We start from the raw sequence: 20,051 nt of genomic DNA, 5'->3' as shown, positions 1-20,051 counted from the left end.
TTTCACAGATCATTCATCCCAACAGCAACTCCTCAATCACAATGTCATGAGTCACTGGACATTGTTGACATCCACGGTCACACTTCATGCATGTGTATCATCCATATGTATATTTATTGTGTACATGTGTGTGTGCGTGTACATATTTATACTTTTAGATATCTATTACTTACATAGTAATAGTAACAACTCTCTATCCATAATCACGTACAGTGTAATGCTACTGTTGGATATAGTGTTTACTTATTTTGTATTTTTTGTACTTTTCTTCTGCCATCTGTACCTGAGCTGAGGTAACACAAATTTCCTCACCGTAGGATCATTAAAGTCTTATGTTAAGATTACAAAACTATAAGACCTAAGACCTTGAGCTTGTCATCCACAGGCCTAGTTTGAGTTTTCAATCCTATGGAGATGACACAAGCTTTACAGCTCTTTAACCTCAGTAACAATCTTAAACTCAACTTCCTGTGTTTCTATGTTGCTAAATATGAATAAGAGTGACGTAATAGTTGTCAGCTTAATCTGGCATCTAGCACACTCACAGCTACATACCTGAGCTCTATGTCTATAAAGCTGTATAGTTTTAAAAACCTCAGTATAAATAAGCATGTCAGTTCAGGTGTCAAGTTTTGTTTCACACAGTTAAAGAGACTTAGTAAAATTAACTCAAACGAAAAGAAATCTAGAGTCAGTACATACTATTGAATGGTAAATGGCCTGTATTTATATAGCGCTTTTCTAGTCCCTAAGGACCCCAAAGCGCTTTACACAACCTGTCATCCACCCATTCACACACTGGTGATGGCAAGCTACAATGTAGCCACAGCCACCCTGGGGCGCACTGACAGAGGCGAGGCTGCCGGACACTGGCGCCACCGGGCCCTCTGACCACCACCAGTAGGCAACGGGTGAAGTGTCTTGCCCAAGGACACAACGACCAAGACTGTCCAAGCCGGGGCTCGAACCGGCAACCTTCCGATTACAAGGCGAACTCCCAACTCTTGAGCCACGATCGCCCACCATCTTGATTGAAAAATCCAGCAGCCACACATAGTAACATTGTATGGTTTTTCTAAAATGTTTTGTTATATTAATTATGTTTCTCTTTCTTTGAGTTACCTGGGTTTGGGCGGTGGCTGTTTCCTGTCTGGGCAAAAGGCGTGGCTGAGGACTCTGGGGACAAAATGCCTGCTCAGCAGGACCAACCATGGGCTTACCAGGAGCAGGGGTGTTTAGGGTTTAGTTAGGTTATTCTGTGCTTAGTGTGTGTTTTTGTTTTCCCCCCTATTGTGTTCAAATGGTTTGGCCAAATCATTATAAAAGCTACCCTCATTAGGTCAGTTTGTGAGTTAAGTTGTGTCTCACTTTGTTTTTTAAGTTTTTGGAAATTACTTTTTGTAGAGTTATATTTAGTTGACCTGTTTTATGGGCCTGCTAAGTATGGTTTTGAATTTTGTTAATTTTGGACTTTTTGAGGGTTAAAATAAAGAAAACCCTTTTTGAAGATATTTTTTTGCCTGTGTCCTCTTTGCTTTGGCAGGGTACAGGGTACACTATATCACTGCCTGTGGAAATGTGAAGAGATCCAAAAATTTTGGAGCTCTGTGTTAAAATATATCTCTCAGATCACAACTTCTCCTGTACCTAGGGTTGCCAACTCCCTGAAAAATAAATAAGGGACACCTCGTGGCCAGGGCCGGGCGACCCAGTTGTCTTCACCCTTCCCAGTGTGGTGAATTTTCTATCTCTTTTTTTGTGTGTGAAATTATTTTTTTAACCATTTGACTTGAAGTTGATTTAAGTAGATGCATATTCTATTCTTTGTGATATGAACACATGTGAAACAAATGATCATTTAGCCATTTATTTTTAGCTCAAAATGACAAGTAAAACAGGTCTCTTTCTTAAACAGAAGCCTGTCATGCTTAACTTTTGAGAATATAAGTAAATCTTTCTTTAAAAGCACTCTGTCCTGCTTAACTTAAAATAATAGAAAACAATAGAAAGAAAAATATTCTTGTAACAGTGCACATTTAGTGCATTTAGTACAATTGGCTTCAGTTGAGGTATTATTTCAGCTTTTCTAATGCTAATCAGCTGCTCCTGTTTGTAAACCCGCTTGTTCCCATGATTACGCATCATAACTCATCATCATTATTCATCTATGTATTACTTTTATGTATTAGTCATCAATTTGTTGTAATCATCTATCCTTGCAGTTGTTTATTACACAAAATAAATTATATTATCACACTTCTGGCCACATAGCGCTGATATTCACTGCACATGCCCATATTAACGTTTTCCAGCCAGGTGTTTTCCTTTTCCCATTCTTCCCTTTCTCTGAGGGGAACAAACATTGCTGCTCTAATGCTGGGCTCACACTGTGCGATTTTTGGCCCATTTTGAGCCGATTTTTGAGTGATCGGACCGATTTTGGCCTTCATCGTGCGTCGTGTAGTATACGTGGGGTAACGAGAAGTGATTAACATCTCACGACCAGCTCCCGATCATCAATCGCTCGTGAGGGTGTCACCACAGGCGCTCACACTGCTCACGCGCAAACGTAAACGTTGGTGAAAAAGATGGAGCAGCACAGCTGTGCAGCGTGTGATCTGGACACAAGCGATGGAGGCACAACTTGTAGAACTTTGGAAAGCTCATCCGAGCCTTTTCGATGTGGCATCACAAAATTATCACGACCACAACAACCGTGAAAATAGTTGGATTTACACTGCTGCTCAATCACAGCTGCCTGATCAATGTTTTTCATTAGCAATTTAGCAAAGTTGATGGTAGTGGTGGTGTGTCTGTGTGAGTGAAAGACAGAGAGAGAGAGCGACAGATTTTCTGTTATAACCTTCATGTTATGGAGGCACAGTGTGAGCACTCAGGTCGCATCAGAGCATCGGGCGGTATAGTGTGAGAGTACATCGTGACATACCAACTTCTAACCCCTGCGAGTCAATCGTGCAGTTTGAGCAGGAGCTGAATAACGTGACTGAAAAAAATCGCACAGTGTTTGCCCAGCTTTAGGTGTACTGTCATCCGAGACTTGCACCGCAGAGTCGGCGTTTGTTCCCCTGTTGGCCATGCTTCTTGTTGTGGTCATCTGTTGTCTTCCGGTATTTTCTCCGCAAGCGACCTTTCCTCGACCAATGAGATGAGCGGTAATCTGAATTGTCATACTCGAATTGTCATAAGTGTGCTGTCAGCTCATTGGTCACAAAGCAGGAGAGGGGCTGGGAATTATGTTTTCAAACAAAGTGTTAATTCCATAAACATTTATAGACTACTTTTGATTCTCACTGTATTACGGGACAAAGTGCGTCCCTTATTAGCGCAATACGGGACGTGTACTTTTGTTTCGAAATACGGGACAATTCCGTATTTTAAGGGACGGTTGGCAACCCTACCTGTACCGCTTTGCCCTAAGTTATGCATTTTAGGCTTGTATCCAGATGACTGTACTCTGTCTTGTGAGGAAAGAAAAATGGTCGATCTTTGTTTGTTACAGGCCAAACGCTGTATCGCCTTATGCTGGAAGAATGTTGGTTGCCCCTCTTTTAACCACTGGTTAAATAACTTAACATCGAGTTTAGCTCTTGAGAAACTGACCTATATTGTTAGAAAGAAGGCTTCTGAATTTTACAACATCTGGAAGATATTTTTGGATCTACTGAGGAGTGGGGATGTGGGGGGGGGGGGGGGGGGGGGGGCGGTGAGTGAATAAGACAACTAGATAATGGATAATGTCTGACTTGCTGTTGGGAATATACTATGTAACCTATATTATGATTTTTTTTTTTTTTTTTTTTTTAAATTGTATTTATTTGTATGGTTTAATTTATTTAACTATGCATTTATTTGGAACCTTTTAGGATTAACACTTCAATTATCGTTATTACTATTATTATTATTATTAGTGTTGTTATTATTATTTTAATGACTGCCATACGTTCATTTTATGTTGGTGTTGATACTGTTGAAAAAACAAATAAACATACGTTTAAAAAAAAAAAAAAAAAAAAAAAAAAAACTGCATAGAGTCAGCTACTTTTTTTTTGGATAAACCAAACATTTTATTGAGAATTGTCACAACAGGAAGTATCAAGAAACACTCCTGTACAACATCCTTCTTAATCCTCCTCCTCATCGTCAGCTCCTCCAGCTCCACCCTGGCCCTTCTTGGCGTTCTTTCTCTTGACGCGGCCTGGGCGTCCACCGCCGTACGGAGACCTAAGGGAAAAGTCGATGTGCTTCTGGCTGTCCAGGCGAACCACAAAAGAGGGGATATTCACCACCTGCTTGCGCACACTGCCAAGACAGACAATAAAGGGAGGACTTTAGAAAATGTTGATGCATCTTCCAGCTGCACTTAAGAGTTGTCTTTGCAGTTTAAAAGCTGAAAAAGCTTTCAGGGTGGAAAAAGTGTGAATCTTTAATATTTTACATGTATAATTTACTGCAGGCTTCATTGACGAGGAATTCTTGACACCACAGGAAATCTGAACTTATGACTTAAATCATCAGCCTGAGTACTTCATATCCAATGCTGTAGTGAATACTACAATTGCCCGAGGTGCAATCCCCCATACCTTACCTGACGGCCACAACACCGTGGCACTGTCTGCGCCCTCGGCGGCAGGATTGGCTCTGGGCAATGTCTACTGACAAGGTATACGGTTTTGATACCGAATTGACCTTGATGAAAATCTTAACTGTTGTCAACAGGGTGTGTTACAGGTTGGTGGTCCTCTGATGGAAGAGGAAGCATCGACAGGTTCTCATGAGTCCATCAAAAAAACCAAAACAAAACAAAAAAAAAACCCACTGAGCCCGTTATGTGTTGCTTTGAGCTTACCGAATGTGCCTCTGGCGGATAAGGACACGAGCGTGGTGGATGCTCTTGGCAAGTCCAAGCTTGAAGACCTGTGTCTGAAGCCTCCTCTCCAAGAAATCCTCGACCTTCAGGCCCAGGATATAATCGAGCTTCATCTTACCCTCATCGAGCACACCGATTCTCACCAGACGCCTGAGCAAAGCGTTACCTGGAAAACCACACGTATACACAAAACGTCATTTAAACATACAACCACAGAGACGTACTCAAAAATCTATGCAGAGCAGAAATATTGGCCTCATTGACGAGGAATTCGTGACACCATGGTGAAGTCTGACACTTTATATATTTAAATCATCGGCCAACACAAACCAGCTTCAACTCATCCTACCCACCTTCAAACAGACGCTTTGGGTCCTTCTCATCCAGAGTGAGCAGCTCTCTGGCAGCCTTGCGGATCTTGGCAAGGGTGAACTTGACCCTCCACACCTCACGCTTGTTCCTCAGCCCATACTCGCCTTAAAGGGAGATGAAACGCCGTAATCAGTTTAGTATACCTCATTAAAGGGTATGCCTTGAAATATATATATGGACGGAAGTTATGAAAATGAAAACATACCAATGAGTTTCAACTCCTGGTCGAGACGGGACTTCTCGAAGGGGCGGCGGGGGGTGACATATGTCTTACGACAAACCCAGCTTCTGGCAACGGGCATGATGGCTTATAAGTGCCTGCAAAACCAAGAAATTACAATGAGGGGGACGCTACATATAAGATTTATACCATTTTACACTTTTAATAGGTTATTCAAGGTTGACATGTAAATAACATGTCTTGTGCACAGAAGACATTTTAAAGGCAAACATTATGCACGTTCAGCAATAACTCGTTACAATTTACAACTAAGACAATCAAGTCAACCTCAAAAAGTAGAGTCAGTTTAATTAAGCCAAATAGGCTCTCCATCTGTCAGTCTAGTTCCGTTTTTCAAAGCGTTTACTGAATAATTAAAAAAAAGACATTAACTTTTTACCAGGCTAAAGGGACCTACAACCGTCACTATTACTTCCATGCTTCAACTGTATCGGTCAGATTTGCCACACGATCGTACGGTTTATGAAGACAAGGGTAATGTGTAAGGACCGAATTGACTAGAAACACTGATACATCGGATGCGCTTCATTAAATGTTTCTGAAACTACAATAAATCGCGTATAAACGTTTAACAGACCGGGCATCCGTAAGACTAGGCCGCAGCTACACCGCACCACGTTGTTTAATGTTAGCAGCTAGCATTAGCTTAAGCGCTTTTCGTTTAAAAACGCTTTAAAAAAAACATGCAGGTCTTCAATCGGCACAGGCATAAGTTTAGTTTCATGTCCTATGACTGTTTTTCAACGTGGAGGTCCAAATACACTCGGTTTGTATTGCTGGTAAGGATGAGGATGGTAACCGTACCTGTCTCGCTCAGGCTCGCGCAGTAAAGAGGAAGTTAAAGGAAGTCCATAATCATTTATAGGGCCTGCGAGCACACTACATATCCCATGATGCCTCTCACCGCCCAAACGGAAGTCGGGCCCGCTGGGTTTGTCGCTCTCTGTTGGTCAAAGCGAAGAGCACAACCTGAACACATGGAAGAAGTTAAGATGAAGTTTGTTTATGCGCTTGAATCACGAACAGGCCTCATGTTATTACATAGATGGTATAACACACAGCTTCAATGTGCACAGAGAGGCGGGAAAGGCCTGCTTCTTTCACTCTGCACAGAGGTTTGACTGAGTGGTCACAGATCTCCTCTTACAAAGTGAGAGTGAGGGAGGTAAGGTGGTAAACTCAGAGAGAAGGACATGGGTGACTATTTATATAACTCTGAAATGGGACCCTGACCATGTGTTTCTGTCTGTCAGGCTGCATGATCAACTGATGGACACACAGAAGCTCACTGGCTTTCTCTTTCACTGCTCTAAATCCCATCTTTTCCGGGTGTTTTGGGGGTTTCCCTTGTGTTTTCTTGCTTGACTTCATTTTCGAGGTGAAGCAAAAGTCTTAAGCGTGGTCTTTTTTTCCCACCTCCCTCACTTTCTTGGAGTTTCTGTTTCCTTCATTTGGGATTTTTCCTCCCTTTTTAAAAAAAAATTCCAGCCTGATCGCCTGCTCTTCTGTGTGTACATCAACCCTTCCTTTCCCCCTGCTCTCCTTTTCCTCCCATTTTCCTCCGTTCCTCATCTCCTCGTGTGTCGTTTTTGGGCTATGCTCTCCTCACCCACTGTGATCCTCCAGCCTTATGGACTCCCCGTCTACCCACAGGCAACCACATGCTACCCCAGCATAGTTCAGGTAAACTTCTTGATTTACACTGTGGCCAGACATTATCACATAAATACTGAGATTTTCCCCCCTAGGGAACATCCCTGAAATCATCTACTGGGGAACTATAACTTTATGCAACAAAATAATATTATTTATTATTACAATTCTTAATCTCAATGTCAGTTATTTTGCATTTCTAGAGCTCTGGTTGTTATTTATTCTTTTATTCACCCAAATACTCACATTAAGAAATATAATCAAATAATTGGACATTTAAATCAGCACCTTTGTATGATTTTGCTTAATGATTAAACTAAAAAGATCTTATTCCTATTACCAGACAAAATCCCTGTATTTTGTAAAACTTAAAACATTTTCCAGTGAGCAGAAGAAGCCAAAAGGCCCTAAGTCACAGTTTAATCTAATTCAGTCTATCGATGCATTGCTTAATATGCAACAGGATCTGTGTGAAGTGTGCTAGTTGTGAAATGTCTTATTTATTCACTAGTAAGGACATATTAGTGGTTATCTTTAGTCCACCAGCAAGTGTCCCTGACATGCCACTAATGCCACAGCTCATTTAGTATCTCTCTACCTTGTCTCTGTGCTTCACACCAGCTGTATTTTTAGCCCTCCTCTCCTGAGCAGATAATCACAGGAAGAGGGTCTGTCACCTGTCTTGTGTCCTGTAGTGAGCTGTGCTTAAGATAAATGTGTGAAACCAGCCTGTTGTGCATTTAAATGTTGAATATTAGGCTCCTCCGGGGTAACCTTGACTTATTTCATAAGATTCAGAGAGCTGTTTATGGAAAACAGATGCAGAGAGAATTGTTATTTGAAGGTGACTGGCACTGAAGTAAATAGTCTGAAGCCCCAGCTAGATCTTCCAAGATTCAAGAACTTTATTGTCAGTGCAACAATATACACAGTATACAGCGTACCGAAATGCTCGAATCCTTCACTTCAATCCAGCAATTGTTCCCTTTTTAAAAGTGTCATATTTCCAAGTGCTGGGGAAATTCCTTTATGACTGATGTGGAGCATCTGTTTTAACACAACATTTGGCAGCTTGTAAAACTCCTCTCTCCTCATTATCAGCAATCTTTTCTTCTTCTTCTTTTTTTTTTATCAGCAATATAAACAAAAAGGCTGTCGTGTCGCTCAATAGGAGGAACCGGGATGTGCAGAATGTGCAGATGGATGGATGAAAAAAAGGAATATTGTGTTACACTTTAATAAGCTACATGTTGCTAACATTTGTAACTCGGCCAGCACCAAAAGGCCACATCTGCAGTCAGCTTCGTCTTGTGTAAATCCCGTGGCAACTGTCCCAGCAAGCACCTGGCTCCGAGCCGTCGACCTCTGACCGCAAGCCAGCAGCTGAGGAAGGAGACGAGCGAGAGAGGGGGAACAAATGGCAATGATAATAAAAAACAAGCCCGTGAGGAGTCTCGTGTTGAGACTGTGGTGCTGAATCAGACACAGTGGCTGGTTAGTTAGTTAGTCTGTAAGGTGGGGGGAGAGTTGACAGTGATATCTAACAGATGCATTTTCTTCGCTCAACATCGCTTTTATATCTCGGAGGAGGGTCGGAGCAGCTAGATCGTCGTTTCTTCTGATAAGTAGGACAGAGTGCAGGTGCAAGTTGTGTCAACATATTTGGAAACATGTTCCAGCTCCAGTGCGAGAGTTAAGAACGGCCTCAGAGTTGGACGGCGCCTCAATACCTATCTTTCAGCTCTGGTTCAAACTTAAATATTTCTCTTGAATAATGAGTAAGAGCTGCAGATTAATCATCTCCATCAACTTTTCCTCATTCAGTAATTATCAGGGTGAAGCCTGCTTGAATGTCAAATCTGGTTTGTTGAGAGTGCACACTTTATTAAAAATCCTCCTCCAAACCAACAGAGAGTGGTCAAATGAAATCCTCCAAGCCAACAAGAGTCTGCCTGACAACCATTTCCTTGCTTATACAACCAGTTTAACAGCCAGCAGAGCTATGCCAGCCATTATGAGCTGGCGTGGGATAGAGTTTTTTTTAATCGTGACTCCTTTAAATCCTGAAGGCAGCTGACACACTTGTGGCATTTTGCTTGTAAGGTAACTCAGGGTATCCTCTGATCCAGTGATTAAGTGAAAGTATCAGTGCTCTAATAGAAATATTCCCAGTTACTGTGGGGGAATCCTCACAAATGTGAGGATTTTCCAGGATTGTCTTCCAGAATAAATGTTCTTAGATTTGTGAAGTCGTATCCGGAAGCCAAGACAAAATAATTTCATCTGAACATTGTGCTGCAGCATTATTGTACATCTTTAAATGAGGACTGTCCACCATCAGAATGAACATACGGGCTCTATACATTATCTTCATGATCAGCACAAACCTTCATGTGGTTGAAACATATCATGTCACATGTGTCTGAAGTATTAAGATGGAAAAGTTTAGAGTACGAACAGCTCCAATAGTAAGAATCTGCCACTCAGTGTTACTGTTGCGATGAAGTCCTTGGAAAGTTTTCCCTCCTGTAAGAACTCCCTGTCTCCTGAAAGTCTGAGAAGGCCCGTCACAGATATCTCATCTGTTTATACAAGAACTGTTGTGTTAAATGCTTCAGCTGGAAGTCCTAACACAAGATATAAAGCAATAAATCAGAAAGTTTAAATACACATATAACAGTACAGAAGGCGGCATATATACAACATATATGTAGACAGTCAGTGTGAAGAGGTGAGGCTGCACAGACTGTGTTTCTTAGTCTCCTGGTGTGTGACACGTGGACTCATATCTCCTGCCAGACGTTGTCAGGGAGTGCAGACTGTCATGTTGATGTGGTGGGTCATGTTGTAGTAAGATCAGCGAAGCACTTCACTCGCACCCAACCCAAACATTGATGTCATTATTGTGCTTGTGAAGTCCTCTGTTTCTTAAAAGGCAACTGAGCCACTCCACACAACACAAAGAGAAGTAGATGTTCATGAAAATGTCTCTGAGGTAATAAAACCGTGTCTGTCAGGGCCGATATTCTCGGAGGCGACATTTAGCACGATGCACCCTCAGCAGGAGCACACACATTCATAAATACTTAATCCTGGGGGGGAAGCTCCGTACGCTTTCTGTGTTCATGAGTAGGTTAGAGGGGCCCTCTGGGCTCTTTGTGGGAGCAACAAGGTGACTGAAAGTTACAGATGTCCACAGCTGGTGTGGAACACCTCCCCCACCCACAGCCACCCCCCACCCCCGGTCACTTTTCCTCTAGCAATCATTTGATGATTGGTGGATGGGTAGAACTTATGGTGCGGTGGGCGGGTGGTCAGCTGGCATTAAAAATGCGGCAGTTGTTAGACAATGCATCAGAGATCGAGGAATGCAGTAAGGGGGTAAGACCGCTTTTATTTCTCTGCTTTTTACCTCACTTGAATGGAAACTGCGCAGGAGTTTCCTCCAAACCACTGCTTACACTTGGTTTGGAGGAGGTCCTGTTTTCCTGTTTAATCTTGTTTTTCTCATTAAAGGTAGTTTGTTACGCATTTTTTAAAAAAAAAAAAGTTTTTAAGTAAACAGTTGTTTAATTAAAATGGATATTAGAGATTCTAAAGTCTATGAGACTTAAAACATACCTGTGGCTGTTGAATCTGATGAGATTCCAATAATTTTACATGACATTGTACTACATAAAGTCAACATTTTGGACATAAATATTGTTTTCAAGTGCCAAATCTGTCATTTGTAATGGGAAAAACAGAAAGAGTTAAATTTAACAATGAGCTCCACGTTTGGCATTAAGAATGAATCAGTTATTACAATTGTGAGAAATGTCTTAATATTAGAGATGTTTTTAATTATATCTATACTTGGATGTTGCTTTGGATAAGCAAAAAGAAATGTAGTGTTTAGGACTGGTCATCAGATGTATTTTTCAAGGATAATTTACTATTTCTTTATTACCACACACAAAAAACAAACTCACAAAAGGCAGTTATTTAAAAAAGAATAGGTAAATATATAAGGTAATTTATAGTGACCTCTTCCAAACACTGCAACCTACCAGTAAGCTTATTTAGCTTTGTATTTTGTCTTACTATTACTGTTAAAAACATCTTTTGCTATGGTTATTATTATCAGATTATTTAAGAGATTTCACAGCATTTTACTCCTTCTGACAGTTAAACTGATGTGTAAAATTGGGTGGAACAATCATTTATTGTGGTATTTGTGTATCTGTCATCTTCATTAAAGATCACAGTGTCACTGCAGCGTGTTTATGCAGTTTGTTTTATTGTAAAAACAGAAGATCAACAACAACATCTTGTGTTTCGTTTGTTTACATCTACGCTGTCATATTCTGGCATGAGTGGCTCATTCGTCTCCCTCTTCCTCTTTTCCTCAGGGGGCCCCCACTCAGGAGGCTGCCCCAGGCAGCGCAGACCCTGCCCTGCCTCAGGTCTATGCCCCGCCTCCCTCTTACCCAGGTCAAGGTCCCCCAACATCCGCCAGCAGACTGGCAACTCTCGACTTTAGCTCTGCACATCCGAGCTCAGAGTACCAGGAACATCCCCAGCTCAGAGTCTATCAGGGCCCTCAGCACGATGGGGGCGACTCTCTGACATCTGGCAACACGGTAAGAGCGGTCTGTGACAAATGTTGATGTTCCAGGCCAATAAAACATGATCGTCAGTAAGTCGACAGGTAGCACTTTCACATGTTCTGCAGAGCAACAGGCCCAGATAGGGTTTCCTTCTATATTTAGAGCCCCATGTCCACCGCGGTGTCCTTGTATGGAAATGCCTGTCACCCTCTGTGGAGCAAAATGTCGAGGCAGCTGATAAGGGATTTATTGATGAAAATAAATGCCCACTTTTCCTTTCTCCCTCCCCCAGGTCTCATTTAAGTGTCAATAAAACTGATCACCTTTCCAGATCGCCGCTCGAACTTTGTGCTGATACTTACAGTTTACAGTTTAAGCTATCTGAAGGATGTTTATAAAGTCCATGTCAGGCTTTTGTGATTTGTCTGATGAAATCATTTCTGGTACAGGATAAACAATGATTACATCTTTAAAAATGTATCAACAAATGGTTTTTGAAACTAAAGAGAATTTTTAATAGATAATTTGTGTCTTCATTCTGCTACTGCGATAAGATTATTTCAACCTGTTTACCATCAAATTTGCTTTACATATTCTTTTAAAAACCAAATTAATCTTTTATTAAATCAACGGAAGAAACCTGCATTATAATTTTATCCTCAGTTGAATCTAAAGTCATTGCTCTGCAGCTGTTCCTGGCTGGTTGCGTAGATAACCCTCGTGTTTATTACCTCAAATGTTTCAGTGTAATCTTGCCGGTGGTGTGGCAGCAGTGTCCTTTACTCATACTGGCAGTTACCACACTGATGAATTTCACTGACACCCTGTGGTCTCTGGTTGCTGCTGATCTCTTTCTGTGTGTGGCCTGCACCACTTCAGCATCGGTGCACTGTGGGAGCGTCTTTAATTTCCATTTATATTGTAAGATAAAGACCCTACAATAACAGAGAACACATTAATGCACAAACAGGTCACACTGGCCTCAGTCTTTATGAGCTGCCTGATGTTTCCTCTTGATTTTGAATGAAATAACTTGATAAAACGATGAGGAATTGTTGTTACAACAGGCTACTAATCTGCTGGAATCTTATGGAAATTGTAATAAACTATATTATACAATTACACAGTTCAGAACTTGAGGGGCTCTCTAGAATTTCCATCTTGTGCTGCCATCAGGTTAAAATCAAAGTGATTTTTTTGTTAGCCTACTTGCAGAATAATGACCACCAGTAAGCTGTAGGCTACTTGCATTATTCCTAATTAGCAATTTGAATTCAATTTCAAGCTCATTTACAATAACAAATTCACAATAACAGTTGCCTCAAGGGCCTTAATACTGTAAGCTAAAAACCCTGCAATATGAGAGGGAAAAAACCTTTTTAGCAGGAAGAGACAGCCAGCAGAACCAGGCTTTACAGTTTAAAAGCAAAATTTACCATGCCACTCTCACTGAATTGATTAAAAAAACAGCAACACACACGAGAGAAAGTTTGTCTTTTTTAAATAATGTAATATTTTGACTCACACTGCCTGCAGAGACCTATTGTCACTTCCCAGGTCTGTAATTGAAAAAAACGTATTTATTATTTTATTTTGAAAAAACTTATCTTAACCATGTAAAGCCTGAAATAAATATTACCCTTAAAATTAGAAGCCATCTATGTCCACTGTAAGCGACCATCTTTGAACAGGGGCGATGGTTTACGACACCATCTATAATCCAGTTTTGAGTTCCCTCCCCAGACGCCTTAGCGCCCACTCACACCCTGGGCCATCTGACCTCAGGAAATCGCATGATAAGGTGGGGCCAGGTTTCACAATGAGCTCACCTGAAACTCTGGCTGATTGGGACCCACACCCGTTTTCACACCTTGGCTCATGTGATTAGAGGATCATCAGGGGGTCCTTTTGTCCCTCTTTGGGGGGAAACTCCCACTGGGTTTAAATCTGGGACTCTCCACCATTTGACCTTAGAACTGAAGAAGCTTCTCGGATGAGAGGTGAAACGTCTTCAAGCAACTTAAAGAAGTCCAGACGCTTTTCTTTGCAAGCTCCTTTGACTACCCTTAAAATTCTATTTTCTAAAAACTGGATTGTTTAGTAAACATCCTGACAAAATATAAAAAATATATTTTATTTTTTTAGTGCATCAGTGTTTGATTCATCGGGCTGTGATTGCAGCCATTCCCCAACTCTGTGAATGGTACTCATGACCATTGATCATTCGTCCTTGATCAGTGGTTGTTGATCAATGACAATTTGCATATTAATGCTCAAGGAACTGACATCACAGCCCACTGTTTATTCAGTGGTGCTAGTTTCAGTCATTATACAAATGTACTGTTTATAAGGTTGGGGAAACCTGCAGTCAGCTGAGACTGAAGAAGTCACCTGGATGAGTGACGAAACGTTTCTCCCACTGAAAACGGTTCATCCAGATGAACAGAACCAACCTTTTGGGACCTTGCAGAAGTGGTTACTTGAAGATGTGATTTCACCTTGGAACAGGTTTAAATATTCTTAACGGATTAGCAGATTTTTTTTTTCTTATTCATGAAGACATGAGTTATGTGGTCAGAGATGTGTGTGACTGTTTTGTTTTTGCAGTGCAGAAGTCTCCTTCAGACATGGAAACATCTACTCTGACACACGCAGAGCCGTCTGATCTGTGTGGCAGGTCAGCTCTGTGTCCTGCTTCTCCCTTCCTCCTCTCATAAATGGTGTTTTATGGCCCCGTTTATATATTTTATCACTAGAGTCCCAGACATACTCGGGTCCGTGATGATTTTCGGGGAAAGTTGAGACGTCGCCACGGAGGGAGGGGGTCAAAAAGGGGGGGGGCGGGGTGAGGCTGACCGGATGATTCCCCCCCCTTTCCCCCGTCTGAAATATCGCTCAGGTCCAGAACTCAATCCTGCATCGTGACAATGACACCACCACCCAACTCAACCCTCTGTACCTCTGTCCCCCCCCCCTCCACTCTGGCCTGTATGTGCGTGTGTGTGGGTCTGCTGTCTACAGTTGAAGCCACATCGAGCCAGTGTAGTGTACACCAGTAGTAGCCTGTGTGCATTTATATGTCTGTATGAATGTGTTTCTGTACCTCTCTCTGTCTGTCTCCTTCTTATTAATGATGCCCCCTGACGAACGACTTTAACCTTTGGCAAAAAAGCAGCACCGTGACCCCCCACCCCACCCGTCCCCCACTGACCCTTCAGTTTTAAACTCTGTCCCCTTTCTGTGCACCTTCTTTGCCTTGTTTACTGAAGCCTTTTTCACTCCTTATCTGCCTCGTGGTACTAGACTGCTAATACTCAGGGCTTGGGAGTGTAATCTTATTTCCATTAGAGTAGCACATCTCCCAGTAATTTTTCTTTTTCGCGTTAATTTTTGTGCTCCCTGCTCCTCCTCTTCCTTTTGTTTCTTGCTGCTGAAGCTCACTGGTTTTAGTTTGTTGCCCTTTTTTGCAGATTTTCTTTCAAATCTATATATTTTTAACCACTTTTCTTGCAATGGTTGAACAATGCTGGTTGGCCAACACACCTGCACACACATATATATATATATGCACATACATGCACACACACTAGCATCGTGGTGCATTGTGGGATAGTGAATGTTTTGGCACATTAGTTCTTGAATTTTTCTGCATGGGGCAGTTTATATAAGTTAATCTAGCACAGGTATGTCTTTAATACTAAGGTAAAACAAGTAGTTGTTAGAGCCACTGTGGGAAACTTTGAGTTAGAGTCTGAAAACAGCTTAAAACAACTTCTCACTCTTCACGACGGCTGGAATGAGCAGTTTTAATACCAGACATTTGGCGTTTATTGTTAGCGTCACTGTCCTAATCTCCTACAGGCATGTATTCAACGACGCCTCACTAAACTGGAGCCCCTTCCACGCCTCCTTACATTTGCTTGAGAAGGTTCACTGGTTGCTGAATGCTGGTTGAACTTGGTTTGGTTCACTTGATCTCATGAAAGTGATCTTTGAGCTTTAATGCCATGTGATGCTTACGCAACTGGAGTTTTTACCTAAACATGAAATTCTCTGGAACATGTTGAATTTGTTGAATTTACTTTGTTGTTTGTTTGTTTTTCTCTTTTCCTTCTTTGCTTTTCTACTGATGCCCTCTCCCAATTTTTCTTCACATCTGTCCCACCTCATTCACACCCTCTCCATCTTTTGTTTTCCATCTTTTTTTGTTCTTCCCGTCCATTCTTCCTCTATCCACTTGCTTGCCTCCTCCTCTTCCTCTGCCTCCTTGTCCTGTTTCGTGCTTTCTCACTGTCAGGAGGACTCTTTGGTCCCCGTGACCTCTGACCCCCAGTCTCTCAGTGTGTCCGTGTCATCGGGGGGCGGGGCAGGAAGCGGTAGCGAGGAAGAGGGGTCAGGTAAAACCCAACCGAAACGCCTCCATGTCTCGAACATCCCCTTTCGCTTTAGAGACCCAGACCTCCGCCAGATGTTTGGGGTATGACAGTCACCTCGTTTCTGAGCTTCACACATACACAGAGCCCATGTTTTCATGTTGAATCCAACAATTTCCACTCTGTGAAAATTGCTCTGACACTTTCAGCAATTTGGCAAGATCCTCGATGTAGAGATTATCTTCAATGAGAGGGGGTCAAAGGTGAGCAGCTCAGAAATATGATCAGTGCTTTTAAACCAACGTGGGAATCATTCATCAGTAAACATATAACCGTGCAAACACACAGGGCTTTGGATTCGTCACTTTCGAGAATGCTACCGAGGCTGACAGAGCAAGAGAAAAGCTGAACGGGACAATTGTGGAAGGGAGGAAGATCGAGGTAAAGCGAGATTTCCCCATTTCTTTTTTAAAACTAGAAAACAAACATGCAGTTTTGTTTTACCCAGAGAGAGAAAAAAAATGGCCACCTCACTATAAATGTATTTATGACCCTGTAACTTCCCTTGGACATTATACCTAAGTGATATTTATTGATCACATGGCTGGAAATCACGCAGCTTTTGTGTTGTAGGTTTAACTTTCTGATTCCATGATTATCCTTATTATTTTATCCCCAGGTTAATAATGCCACTGCACGAGTAGTTACCAAGAAACCCCAAGCGCCTCTCGTGAACGGTGAAATCTCAAGTAAGAAACTTCTCATTAATATTTGGGTCCTGACTAATCTTTGGAGCTTGTTTTTAATAGAGGCCTTGTTTTTGCAGCTTCCGGTTGGAAGATCAACCCAGTCATGGGGGCCATGTACGCACCTGAGCTCTATACAGGTAACTAAAGGTTTCCCTCTTTCATGCTGACATATTGCTCTGAAGAGATGATCAGCACTGCCATTTCACTCCTCCTGCTACTTTTTTTCCTCTCCTCTATTTTAGTTGCCAGTTTTCCGTACCCTGTAGCGACTCCTACGCTGGCCTACCGCGGTTCAGCGCTGCGTGGTCGGGGTCGAGCTGTCTACAACACAATTCGCTCCACTGCAACCACACCTGCTGCTGTCCCCACCTACCCTGGGTAAGACTCTGAGCACCGGTGTCGGCTTTATATCCAATTACTTTCATTTTGATAATGTTTTATTCTTTTTTTTTCAGGGTTGTGTATCAGGATGGACTGTATGGAGCAGAAGTCTATGTACGCAGCTGAACTCTACTCATATCTTTACTTTTTTAATCAGTCAATCAGTTGCTGCTGCTTTATTGTTGCTTCATCTTTCCCATGCAGGGCGGATACCCTGCAGCATACAGAGTGGCTCAGTCAGCATCTGCTGCCACAGCGACCTACAGTGATGGGTAAACAGACAAACAATGTACACAAAGATGAATGTTCTTGCTCATTCTGATGCTGTGTTTGAGCTTCAGCAGTACCACTGAGCAGCTGTGTGCCTAATAGTATATACCGCTTTTACCTGAGCAGAAACACAAAACCTATTTGGAGCATTTCGGCTATTCCCATGAAAATGTCTTCCTACCTACACAGAGCTCACTCTTTGAACTCAAACTTGGCTTTTGTAACTTTTATCAAGATAAACACAGCTTTTGAAAATATTCTGCCTTGTGCCAGGAAGTAAAGATCTGGATTTTCTCAAACAGTCAGGAATTTATCTTGTAACATTTACTGTGAGTGGACACAGTATGTAAAATAAAAAACCTCATTTTTTTGTTCCTGTGTAGCTCAAAGATCCCACCTGAGATTACGTTCTTGTTTTTATCTCAAGGATTTTATGGGCCTTGTTAAGCAGCTTTAAATTAACCAATAGCACACAAACTGCTAGTAGAAGAAGAAGCTTTCAACTGCTCCCTTAGTCACAAGGGGTCGTCACAGTGGGCAGATCCACATGTTTGTTTTGGCAGATTTTTATGCCGGATGGCCTTCCAAACACAACCTCAAAGGGATGTGTGGCTCTTCCAAGGATAACAATATCATAATAACACCCAAAGTACTGTTTTTGTAAGATACTTCAGATATTATTCAGTACCAAATGTGCTTTTGATTGGTTTCCATCACATAACTTATTACAGTGCTGGATGCTCACATTAATCATGGCAGAATATTCACATAATGTAAAAAAATTCACATATATGCCTGACTTCAGTTGGCTTTCATTAATCATAAAGAATTTGCAGAATTTCATTTGCAGATAAATTAATAAGAAACAAAGTTTAATTGGAGTCGTGATATTATTATTTTTTTAAACAGATATGGACGGGTTTACGCTCCAGAGGCCTATCACCACTCAGTCGGACCAACAACGTATGGGGTCGGTACAATGGTGAGCAGCTATCAGAGTAAACAAAGCTTAATCTGAGAAATACATCACGGTGGTTAACTTGCACCTTTCACCCTACTACTGTCAACAGGCCAGTTTGTACAGAGGAGGATACAACCGCTTCACCCCCTACTGAGGCCCGGTGAAGGGCGGGGTCGTCGGGCATCTCTGTTGAACTTTGGGACACTGCAGGGCAGATTACAATAATCCTTAAAAACAACCTCGGAAATGTGGCACACGTGGTGTCACCTCCTGTCTCCATCACAACCTCTCTTCGGGAGACTAAACAGACTGAAGGTTAAAATACTGTAGGACCCACTTACCATCCGCTCTGCTGGAGAATACGTAGGAGACGCTGTCGCTTGAAACCTTTTAATGCTTTGCTTTTTTTTTTTTTTTTTGGATAAGTGGTTAAAAAAATACTGTGAGATTCTTGTGTTTAATAATTTGGGATTTTTTTTCAGGGGTCAAACTGTGCAAAAAACATTTTGTACAATTTTAAATGATTTATTTTTGTTGGCATTTATCTACTGTGTGTGTGTGTGTGTGTGTGTGTGTGTGTGTGTGTGTGTGTGTGTGTGTGTGTGTGTGTGTGTGTGTGTGTGTGCGTGTGGGAATGTCTGTGAGTTTCAACATCAAGAGAGCGATTTGGCTGCGACACTGATATTGCAACTAAAAGCACAGAAATAATGTTTATCAGCTGGACTTATTTTTATTTCTAACAATCTACCTCTAAATCTACATGTTTAGCTTTTCATACAGCCGTTACATTTAATCCTTGTTTGCAGTTTCTTGAGTCCTTTCCTACCTTTCTGTTCATAAATACTAACACAGTGTAGTTTCTGTTTTCTGGCTTCACTCCTTGCTACCTTGCTTGAGCTTTGATGACCGGAGGGTCACTGTCCTGTATTTTCTCCCTCTTTTCTCCTTCATTACTGCTAAATGACTTCTTTTCTTGTATCAGTTAGTTCTTCTTGGCTTTGTTTTACTCTATTCTGCTTTGTTTGATGTTTACCTCTGAATAAATCAGACTTTTTTCTCCTCTATCTCTTCTGTTCTTTATTCTGCTTCTCCTCACTCCCTGGGTTTCTGGTTTTTCTTCTGTGGCAACGCAACATTACATCGACAAGGCTATAGAAAAAAAAAACCCAAACAAACCCTTCTTTTATTTTCTTTGTGTGATTTCACTGCTTACTGTTTAGTTGCATCATTCTCATATTTTTCCCTCCTCCTTCTAACACTCAGTGCCAGTATTCATGCTCTACATGTATGAAAACCATCCTGGGCCTGTTTTCTATTTTCTGCACATTCTAAACTTCCAGATTATTGGCCTTTGTTTCATTTCCTTTGTAAGTTTCACCTCATGTGATAGATCAGCAATGCATTTTAATCTTTTCTTATTAAGTCTTATAAGTGTTTTATGCAACAACTTCTTTACTCCACGTTTGTTTCCTCGTGTGAATTTCTTCTGTACCGTTTCGCTGCTCTGCTTCTGCCTTTTTTCTTCTTAGTATTTCTTTTAGCGTTTAGTCTTTTTCGTTTGCCAGCTTTCTTGC

At 41.5% G+C, this 20,051-nt stretch overlaps 2 protein-coding genes across 4 annotated transcripts; one reads left to right on the top strand and one right to left on the bottom strand.

Moving 5' to 3' along the window:
• Positions 1-4,078: 4,078 nt before the first annotated feature.
• rps9 (ribosomal protein S9) lies at positions 4,079-6,327 on the bottom strand. Its single transcript, XM_085365564.1, has 5 exons — positions 6,306-6,327; positions 5,466-5,578; positions 5,242-5,364; positions 4,868-5,054; positions 4,079-4,320 (listed from the first exon to the last, which is right to left on the bottom strand). The coding sequence occupies exons 2-5, from the start codon at positions 5,560-5,562 to the stop codon at positions 4,143-4,145; spliced, it is 585 nt and encodes a 194-aa protein (XP_085221690.1). The 5' UTR covers positions 5,563-5,578; positions 6,306-6,327; the 3' UTR covers positions 4,079-4,142.
• A 432-nt stretch (positions 6,328-6,759) lies between these two features.
• On the top strand, positions 6,760-20,000 carry rbfox1l (RNA binding fox-1 homolog 1, like). 3 transcript variants are annotated; one of them, XM_085366488.1, is made up of 12 exons: positions 6,760-7,184; positions 11,546-11,776; positions 16,041-16,220; positions 16,326-16,379; positions 16,465-16,557; positions 16,796-16,865; positions 16,943-17,002; positions 17,108-17,243; positions 17,321-17,360; positions 17,451-17,518; positions 18,426-18,498; positions 18,587-19,998. In XM_085366488.1, the coding sequence occupies exons 1-12, from the start codon at positions 7,098-7,100 to the stop codon at positions 18,629-18,631; spliced, it is 1,137 nt and encodes a 378-aa protein (XP_085222614.1). In that variant the 5' UTR covers positions 6,760-7,097; the 3' UTR covers positions 18,632-19,998. The 3 variants fall into 3 exon arrangements, with proteins under 3 accessions (XP_085222614.1, XP_085222613.1, XP_085222615.1); XM_085366487.1 differs by lacking the exon at positions 6,760-7,184 and adding an exon at positions 10,003-10,535 and having other exon boundaries at positions 18,587-20,000; XM_085366489.1 differs by lacking the exon at positions 6,760-7,184 and having other exon boundaries at positions 11,712-11,776; positions 14,500-16,220; positions 18,587-20,000.
• Positions 20,001-20,051: the final 51 nt, after the last annotated feature.

The sequence above is a fragment of the Diplotaxodon limnothrissa genome, linkage group LG11 (assembly GCF_057381915.1).
Source record: "Diplotaxodon limnothrissa isolate DT_005_m linkage group LG11, D_limnothrissa_male_GT1.1, whole genome shotgun sequence".
Classification (NCBI taxonomy): Eukaryota; Metazoa; Chordata; class Actinopteri; order Cichliformes; family Cichlidae; genus Diplotaxodon; species Diplotaxodon limnothrissa.
Note: the sequence above shows the minus strand (reverse complement) of the source record. Positions and strands in the feature narration are given on the sequence as shown.

What these genes read in the sequence shown, in the direction of transcription:
- rbfox1l (XM_085366487.1), top strand. Translation starts at nt 10,344, where the DNA reads ATGTCCACAGCTGGTGTGGAACACCTCCCCCACCCACAGCCACCCCCC. An exon ending in CTCTGACATCTGGCAACACG is followed by an intron (nt 11,777 to 16,040) that starts GTAAGAGCGGTC and finishes TCTCACTGTCAG; the next exon opens with GAGGACTCTTTGGTCCCCGT. An exon ending in TGGAAGGGAGGAAGATCGAG is followed by an intron (nt 16,558 to 16,795) that starts GTAAAGCGAGAT and finishes TTTTATCCCCAG; the next exon opens with GTTAATAATGCCACTGCACG.
- rps9 (XM_085365564.1), bottom strand. Translation starts at nt 5,562, where the DNA reads ATGCCCGTTGCCAGAAGCTGGGTTTGTCGTAAGACATATGTCACCCCC. An exon ending in CCAGGAGTTGAAACTCATTG is followed by an intron (nt 5,365 to 5,465) that starts GTATGTTTTCAT and finishes TCTCCCTTTAAG; the next exon opens with GCGAGTATGGGCTGAGGAAC. An exon ending in ATCCGCCAGAGGCACATTCG is followed by an intron (nt 4,321 to 4,867) that starts GTAAGCTCAAAG and finishes CTGTCTTGGCAG; the next exon opens with TGTGCGCAAGCAGGTGGTGA.